Raw genomic sequence first — 8,982 nt, forward strand, 5'->3', positions numbered from 1 at the left:
ATACGTAAAAAACGTCTTTTTAAAGGCATTTATTTGTTTCTGACTGAATTCCCCAATACTGTACCTCTGAACTATGTCTTTAACAAATCACACACATTGAAGTTATTCTGTGTGATCTCCTTTTGAGAACTAATGTAATAACCAGTGTAGTATTTTTTCATTTCCATTCACTGAGCTTCCCCTGAAACTGTTTGAAAACCTCTGAACTACTTAATTTCATTTTTATTTATCTGTTATATATAAATTAGTTGTACTTTCTCCACAGAGCTGAAATATTTTACCCTAGCATGAGAGCTCTGGCTCAACAGATGGGTAAAGAGCGAGACTATGAGGTCTTAATTTCTGGCAGCCAGTCTCTCCTGCCTCCGCCTGGAGCTTCAGAGGTGGATGTGAAAGCCTGGCAGGTACAATAACTACAACTACTACAATAACTGCCTTATTGTCTTGTGTCTGTTTGAGCCTTGTAAAATATACCGTCTTCCTCTCAGCTTCACAAACTGCTGGAGAGCACCGAGTGTGAAATGATCAGAGCGGTGCAGAGGGAGATCAACAGCAAGCTGACCCTGGTGCTTTCAGAGCGAACTCGACAGGACACAGTCCTCCCTACAGGTACCAAAAAAAAACCCCATGAGATCCACTTTTAAGCACTGATTGATACAGAAGAGAAAAATGTGGCATTGCAGTGAAAATAAAATTATTCTTTGTGTGTTCAGAGCTGTGGAAGAAAGCTCCACTGAAGTACAGTTTGTCTCCTGAGCGGCCGCAGATTGTGGAGACGTTCATCCAGCAGCTGATGGAGGGAGCTGAGGAGGCTGAGGGACAGGTATGTCTTCCTGTGAAACATGCTGTTCACTTGAGCGGGCAAATGTGAAAACTCAGTCAACATCTTCAAATAGTCTGTGAAAAAAACTTGCACTTTTGGTTCATACTTGTTTTTTAATGCCACTTCAACAGAAAAATGCTCACTGGGGACAGTAAACAGATCATGACTGATGACAGATGTTTAAATGCAGAGTAATAATAATCCTCCCGAGTGTATCATCTTCTTTCAGCTGACGGTGTCTCAGGATTGCCTCCAGCAGTGTCTCACTCACCTCGGCTGCTCTCTGATGGAGCGAGAGCGTCACAGCTTCCTGCTTTACTCCCAGTTTTATGAACAAATCCTGCAGCAGCAGACGCAGCTCCTGCACCAGAGAGAACAGGTACATGTGGTGATTATCACCTCGTCACTCAATAACTCAGTTCACTTTTTTAAGAACTAATTTTGGCAAGGTTTTACCAACCACCAGTGTTTTTAGTGTCACAGTTAACCATTTTTATAATTAACTATTTTCATTTATGGCTCACAGAATCTTGACTGTATTGTTCTTTAATTTGTTGTATGATTTCTTTTCCATTTTTAACTTCAGGATTTAAAGAATCTTAAGGACTCTCAGACCAGCAACTCTCACAAAGAGGTAAGTACTGCAATTACAAATGACCTTGTGGGTCATATGCAGGAAATGGTGAAAATAATGTGAGATTAGGTGGCTTAAACTCTCATCTTTGGCTTAGGCCACTGGAGGGATTTTTGCAGAGTTTCTTTGTGCTCACATGTGGATTTTCTGTTGTCGTTGGTCAGAAAACAGCTCGATACTGGGAATAAAGTGTTTATTCAAAGGAATGAGTTAGTTAGAATCAGTCAGTCCAGAGGAAAATAAATCTGAGTAAAACAAACATTAAGTGCCTGTATCTCACCATTTCTTAGATGGAAATCTTGTTCAGTGTTTTAACAATGCTTCGTCATTTAGAATAATGTTTTATACGTCCCTTTTATATTGTTTTTCTGTGTAAAACACGCAAATGATTTGTGTTCTTTGGAACAATCACGGGGAGTTGCTGTTTTATGTGATGTTGTTGTGTGTCATGCAGTCTCACAAGGGAGCAGCAGTTTTAATTGGTGTGACAAAAATAAAAAATGCATTTAATCAGAAATCAGTACCAGGTTTATTGCCAAGTAAGTTTTAAACATAGTAGTAAGAGAAAAGAAAAAAAAAATCAAGCACTGTAAAAGCTAAGAACCATAAATAGGAGAGTTTACTATAAAAATATGAAACATATATATATAACATGTATTTAAATGGAGGAAGAACAGCTGTACTGTAAAAATGAGGATGGGATGTGCAAAATATTGAAAAAGAAAAGTGAAAAGTTAATTAATAGTGACTTTACATTAATGTCAGTGTAGTGTTAATGGTGCCCATCATTCATAGACTGATAAAACACACTGTAGTTTATACAAAATACTGTATAAAACATTTGTCGTGCAAGAAGTTTGCCTTATTTTTGTAACAATAAACATAGCAAGAACAAAGAAAAAGAAGAAAACTACTGCAGAAAAACAGCTGTACAATGTTTAAAATGAAGAGGGGGGGGGTGTGCAAAATATAGAGTAAAGTGAAAAATTCACAGTATAGAAAGAAGATTTTCAATTATTTTTTGCCAGCAGGTTCAGATTTCCCCTCATCCAACTCTTCTTGACAGGGTACCTCTAAAACAGACTATTTTTAAATCAAGGCATACAAGTTTGTTCTTTAAAAAAAAAAAAAAAAATCTGTGTCGTGTTTCTGTACAACAGGTGGCTGCTGTTTGTCGTGGGATGATGTTGGAGATCTCAGCGCTGCAGGCTCGAGTCGCTCACCTGGAACAGGAGAAGAGTTCGCTGGAGGAGCGACTCAGCCTCAAATTTAAAGAACACTACGACCCTTTGGTGCGACACCTCTTCTCCACCTGCATCCAGCTAAAGGTGACAAATCTGATCTTCTATGTTTGAAGGCCTCTTATCAAAAATAATGGGTGCATCAAAACATTTTTTTCTTGATTGTTTGGTCCAACATATATCTGTCTTTTTCAGATCACTTTTTTCACCACTTCTACAATTTACATCTTTAAATTTTGCAAATTGTGCACGTGGGACTGATTTCTAACAGTGCATATGACAAAACTACTGAAATTAATTCTGTTTTGCAAGTTCATCTTCACATTTTAAATGTTTTTTTTTTATATAATGTAGTATTATGTAATGCTGTCTACTAGAGTTTTAAAAGTAAATTGTTCTCTGTAGCTTCAACCATCCATTTTCCATCCAGTTTAAAATAGTTATTTCTTGATCTTCATGTGCGTGTTTGCATCTCAGGCCAAGTTTGATGAGTGTCGGCAGCAGATGGAGCAGGATGTGAGTGAGATGGTGAACAGAATAAGAGAAGAAGGAGTCAACAGAATAATTAAACTCAAGAAGAAGTACGGCTGCACCAAAGACAATGACAGACTCACACTCACTCAGTTAAAGGTACAGTAAAGCTGATAGTTCAAGATTTTGAACTCAGGAAAGAAAAGAGATATTTAATGTGCAACAGTTTCATCGAGGAAAACAAAAGCAGTTTGTTCATTCAATGACTGACTGTTTACATGATTGAATTCTATTTTATGACCATTTTGATAAACATGCCAGTGTGTCGTAAATGTTTTATTAGAGAGAAGAAGTCCATGAGTTGCAGCTGGAGAACAGCCGGCTGAGCGCTCTGCTCCGTAAACTGAAGGCTCTGAACAGCTGGAAGCAGCTGGTTGACGAGCAGAAACTTCACCGACAGCTGCTGCAAACTCAGCAGGTCAGCAGCACAATATTCAATCAATTCATAAAAATCAAATTCCTCCCCTGCAGGACAAAATGTTGAGTAACTCTGAACCCCACAAAGTCTTTCTCAGTCTTCTTTATTCTCAGTGCCTGTTCTTATCTGGTTATTTTTGTTGTTGTTTTTTTATATCTGATTTCGCTAAAGCATCATTGAATACATATATAAGTTAAATGCATTAAAACAAGCCCCAGTTGGCTGGAGGATTCAAATTCAGAACTGTCTTCCTTGTTTTTTTTTTTTTTTTTGTAGTCTAGTGGCAGAAATAGATTCCAATGCACCCATGTGGCATTTTCTGTGGCTTTCTAGGACCCCAATTGTGTCTAGTTAAAAATGTTTGGTGTTGCCGAGGTCAGTTCATTCATTCATTGGCCATCTGGAATTGATGTCTACACAAGTGGTGAAAACACTGTACTTTATCTGGTTCAGGAGTTGTGAAAACCAGAAAAATGAACTCACTTTCTGGGGAACCAAGAATCAAATAGAAAGGCTACACTCCAAACACTCTTTATTAGTGAAAAACAGGCTTTTGCTCTTTTGTTCCGCAGTAGTTTCCTGCAACAGCTAAATGAGACTAGTATATTCTCATATATTAGCGTCACTGTTAATAAATGGATGGCAAAGAAATATGGATCAAAAGAGCACTTATGCACTATGTGAAACTAGTGCATAAGTGCACTATGTTTACTGTGTCTAAAGTTTTTTGTATTTATCTTGCTGTTCTATATTTATCACTGTTATATTTTTCATGTTGTCCAGAGGGGGATCACCTGTCGCTCTGAGGCTCTCAGGGTGAAGCTGATGTCAGAGGAGAAGGTGATGCTCCTGCAGGAGGAGCTGGAGGCCGTGAAGAAGGAGCTGACTCGCTGTCAGGCCGAGTGCAGCAACACCAAGAAGCTGCTCAGCAGGAAGGTACATCAAGTCTCGTTCACACTTGACTGCTGCCCAAATATTGATTGTCGAAAAAAACTCTCACCTGGTACATTTTTAAAGTAGAATCTTAAGTTTGTTTCTCTATTATATAATATAAAAAAAATATTTAAAAAAATATAAAACTACCTGAGTTATCACTCTGAGGTTTTAGAATCTATGAGGCTGCCAAGTTCATCCTGGATGTTTTCACTGAATCTCCACTGATCCACAGACAGAGGAGCTCCAGGTGTCCAGGCATCAGTCCGCTCAGGAGGCCCGCAGCAGGCAGGAGCTGGACAGCTACCGAGTGCAGAGTCTGGAACAAATGAGAGCGGACGTGGAGGACAGGGGGAGACAGCTCAGGGCGCTCAGCGAGCAGCTGGACAGAGGCAGCAGGATGAACCAGCTACACAGACAACGCAGTGCCAAAGAGATCCGACAGGTCTGTAAATGATCTGCATCACACTAGTGTGTGTGTGTGTGTGTGTGTGTGTGGATGCACAAATAGTTACTGCACAGATGAATGTATATGTTGTTTCCAGAGTTGGGAGGATTTACTTTAAAAATGTATTCTGATAGTTAAAAATTACCTGTTAAAAATGTCGTCAGTGATGTAATCCAAGTATCACAACGTTAAAGTGATGTAATTTTGTCGCTTTTTGATTACCTCAATATGAAATATGGTCAAATTATTGAGCCCAATTTAGTGTTTTTATGGCTGCAACCAACTTTTTCTCATGTAGTCGATTAGTTATTTGGTCCATAAAATGTCAGAAAAAGGTGAAAAATGTTGATCAAAGTCCAAGATGACATTCTCAAATGTTGTTTTGTCCACAACTCAAAAATATTCAGTTTACTGTCAGAGAGGAGGAAAGAAACCAGAAAATATTCACATTTGAAAGGCTTAAACCTGAGAATATTGTCATTTTTTTTCTTTAAAAATGACTGAAAACGATTAATCTATAATCAGAATAGATGCAGATTAATTTAATAGTTTATTAACAATAGCTTAATCGTTGCAGCTTTAAGTGTACGCAATTTGTTGACTGACTTAAAGACAGAAAATGTTGAAATTTCCACTCAGTGAAGCATTTTCTCACTAGAGGTCATGTTAATGACTTGGCAGCTGTGCATGGTAATATATTATTTATTTTAAATTTGTAATCCTACCAATGATCCCCATTTTTACTAAATTTATCTGTAACCTGATTATGTCTCTTATCTGTAGCTATAATGAAATACAGTTACTTCTTTTTATATCTAGATTACATAATCCCATTACATGTAATCCATTAATATTACAAGCCTGGCTGTATCTCCAGAATTTCAACTTTTCATGACATGACAAGATTTTTTGCATTTATATTTTTTGTATTTTTTCATGGACAGTAGGTTTGTCATTGTTATTAACATTTATCAAGACTCTGTGCACTACTATTTTATTTTGAGCTGTTTCACTGAGTTTGAGCTCAAACATTTTTTGATTCTTTGTAGAAACACCTACCCAAGTGCACATTTTTATGCACAAATAAAGCAAATTTTGTTAGAATTTTTGTAATCCTGAGCCTTTTTGGTAACGTTACTAACAGAGTGTGGTTTTGTTCTCCCCGGAATAAGTTGCCTTTGAATTCTACAAAAAAATTGTGACTTTGTTTTGCAATTTTCATTTTCTTCTGCAATTTTATTGCAAAGAAAATGTCAAAAAACATTACAACTTGCATCACAATCTTTTAGAAAAGCTGGTCCTAAGAACAGCCTTCAAAATCCTGGAGGGACTGATGTATGGCCGAGTCTCATGCCAAAGATACCAAAAACTGATATTTTGGGTTGGTAAAGCGTCCCAAACAAAGCAAAATAATGAGAAAATAAGAAGGTAAATCCTTTACCTTTAAGGTGTATAAAAAGGTTGTTCTGACTTGGTGTTTTCTGTTGTGTGGATGTAGGTGAAGGGGCAGCTACAACGGGAGCTCAGCCTCAAACAAGAAGCCTTTGAGCGAGTGGACAGACTGCAGAACCAAGTGAACGACATGGAGGCAGCTTTCTCCGGATGCACCTCTACATCAGGTACACGTCAACAGAGATACACAATGTGCCTCTGCTGGACACTGTTCAGTTTTTCCATTTCAAATGATCTGACTTGACATTTCACTCCCAGTTCTCTGTGTCTGTGTCGTCTCACAGGACAAAGCAGGACTTATTACACGCTGTCAGTCAGCAGATTGAGCTCTACAAGTCCCTCAGCAGGTACTGAACCACCTTAATCTTTTATCTCAGAGCAGTGAAGTGATAATCTGACAAAAAATCGTCTTGTGAGCTGTACTTGTACTGATTTCTGGCTGCTCATGCGTTGCAGAAGTAAAATTAAAACCATCATGTTATCCAGATACTCATCACTGTTTGTGATGACATTTTAAATTATTTCATTACAGATTGTGTTTTGGAGCAGCGAGGCTCAGTCTTTGTACTATTTCTGTCTCAGGTTTACACAGGGCCAGTCAGCAGAAGAGGCAGCAGTCGGCCCTGCAGCTTGGCAGCCTCACAAACTACGCCGCACTTCAGGATGCTGCTACAGAGCCAAGACACCAGAGGGCCGACACAGCCAGGAGCCGCACGTACTCAAGAGTGGACCGACCGAGAGCAGTGAGTGAGCCTGAGAAGCAAAATAAATTGAGTTTTCACAAGTTCAACTTAACTTTAAACTGGCTGGGTGAGAGAGTGGCAGAAACAAGGCATCTGTGGACGTCATCCTGGGCTTAAGGAAACACTGATCAGTATTATTTTAAAGACCCAACAACTAACTACAACTTAATCAGAAAAATAAGCTGCTGATTAGCCAACTATGAAAATAAACGTTATCTGCAGCCCTAAACTAGATTGTGTGAAAATACATTTTAAAAGTTGATAATATATTTGACTTCAGTATTGCCCAGCTGTATTCAGTCAAGTGCAGGCACTGACTATTTATATAAATTGTTTTTTTTGTCAGGTACTACAGTCAGACTGTTGTTACAGTGTCCGTGGATGAATCCACTATTAACATTCAAATCAGCCTTTGTTGTTCTTCCAGGAGCCGACTCGCCTGCGTGCCCTGACTGCTGACACAGTTTTGCCAGACCTGTGAGGCCTCCTGGGTATTTTGTAAAGCAACACCAACTTGTTTAACAAGTTGGCTGCTGTTTGACATGCAGAGTGCCCTGTGGTTTGTCATCTTACTGTCGAACCTCCAGATTTACTGTGTGTCCTGCAGCTGAGTGGGAGCAGAGTCGTATTCAGGTTATTTTCATAAACCTCAGTAGAGGTTTGGCTTGTTTTCTTTCAACAAGGCGTTTTATTATCCAGTATATTTCAGAACGTCATCAGCCACAGTCAGATATTGTACATGTGTCTTCTCTTTAAAACACAGCACATTTCTTCATGTAAAATTTAGTAATTATAAAATAACTTTATCAGTTGAAAATAAAATGTTGTATTCAGTCTTAATAAAAAAAGTTTTCAATTCATGTACAGTACTGTGTGAACAACTCAGTGCACAACTGCTGTTTGCATATTAGAACTATTCTTATTTAATTAGCTTATTACAAATATCAGTGTCAATACAGAAATGCTAAAATTAATTTTCTGTTCTGCTTAATGTCTTTGTCACAGTTCTTGAAATGTAAGTCATCCTCATCAAAAATATTTTCATATCTTATGTAAAACATGAAAATTAGCCAATATAATACTGTTATCTGGCTCTGCTGCGTATTGCTTATCTACTAGTGCTCGAGTTTAGCTAGCACAACAAAAAAGTCTCCACTATGAGGTTAAAGAGAGAGTTTGAATTTTTTAAAGTGGAGTAGTCAGTGTATTACCTACAGTAGATGGCAGTCGACACGCCCCCAGTTTGGAGAAGCAGCAAGAGTACCGGTGTAGGAAGCTAAGCAACGTACTGCTGTGGACAGGGTCAGCAACAAAATGTATTTTAGCCACCTAAAAAACAAAAAGTCAATGTAAGTGTCAGTGTACACTATGCTTTGGAAATTTAATAATTATTTTAGACTTTTCACCGAATTTTTACCTTGACGTCAAAAAGCATTTTTTAATGTGAAACAACTGTTATATAAGCAAAATATCACTCTCTCCAAAGCAACCAGACTCCATTGGCAAAAACAGTAATTTTATCTTGCAGAACACAGTAGTCACTTCTCTACTGCTGCCTCCATCAGTTTGTGTTACTGTGTGACTTTGGTGAAACCAAACAATTTAAAACACTGAAGTCACACAGCAACACAAACGGATCGAGGCAGCGGTAGACAAACAACTCTTATGTTCTGCAAGGTAAAACTTGCTGATTTCACCAATGAAGAGAGTGATGTGGCTGTTATAACAACAGTACATTACTTATCTTAAGGCCTGGAGC

The 8,982-nt window shown here is 38.3% G+C and overlaps 1 protein-coding gene and 1 long non-coding RNA gene across 5 annotated transcripts in view; one reads left to right on the forward strand and one right to left on the reverse strand.

Annotated features, from left to right (window-relative positions):
• LOC146311067 (forkhead box protein O3-like) overlaps positions 1 to 8,045 on the forward strand; it is a 51,135-nt gene extending 43,090 nt beyond the window's left edge. For all 4 annotated transcript variants that reach the window (XM_084742639.1, XM_084742635.1, XM_084742637.1 and 1 more), the window contains 14 exons: positions 266 to 404; positions 489 to 609; positions 714 to 823; positions 1,053 to 1,202; positions 1,410 to 1,457; positions 2,618 to 2,785; positions 3,176 to 3,328; positions 3,513 to 3,647; positions 4,431 to 4,583; positions 4,816 to 5,025; positions 6,527 to 6,647; positions 6,765 to 6,827; positions 7,063 to 7,223; positions 7,651 to 8,045. In XM_084742639.1, coding sequence (XP_084598765.1) covers positions 266 to 404; positions 489 to 609; positions 714 to 823; positions 1,053 to 1,202; positions 1,410 to 1,457; positions 2,618 to 2,785; positions 3,176 to 3,328; positions 3,513 to 3,647; positions 4,431 to 4,583; positions 4,816 to 5,025; positions 6,527 to 6,647; positions 6,765 to 6,827; positions 7,063 to 7,223; positions 7,651 to 7,704 — 1,786 coding nt within the window. In that variant the 3' untranslated portion in view covers positions 7,705 to 8,045. The remainder of the gene's footprint in view (positions 1 to 265; positions 405 to 488; positions 610 to 713; positions 824 to 1,052; positions 1,203 to 1,409; positions 1,458 to 2,617; positions 2,786 to 3,175; positions 3,329 to 3,512; positions 3,648 to 4,430; positions 4,584 to 4,815; positions 5,026 to 6,526; positions 6,648 to 6,764; positions 6,828 to 7,062; positions 7,224 to 7,650) is intronic.
• On the reverse strand, positions 4,514 to 8,633 carry LOC146311068 (uncharacterized). The gene is made up of 3 exons (XR_014772294.1): positions 8,435 to 8,633; positions 4,731 to 4,899; positions 4,514 to 4,647 (listed from the first exon to the last, which is right to left on the reverse strand). It is a non-coding gene; the product is annotated as an uncharacterized LOC146311068 (long non-coding RNA).
• Between the last annotated feature and the right edge of the window lie 349 nt (positions 8,634 to 8,982).

The sequence above is a fragment of the Lutjanus erythropterus genome, chromosome 18, assembly GCF_056507025.1.
Source record: "Lutjanus erythropterus isolate fLutEry1 chromosome 18, fLutEry1.hap2, whole genome shotgun sequence".
Classification (NCBI taxonomy): Eukaryota; Metazoa; Chordata; class Actinopteri; order Lutjaniformes; family Lutjanidae; genus Lutjanus; species Lutjanus erythropterus.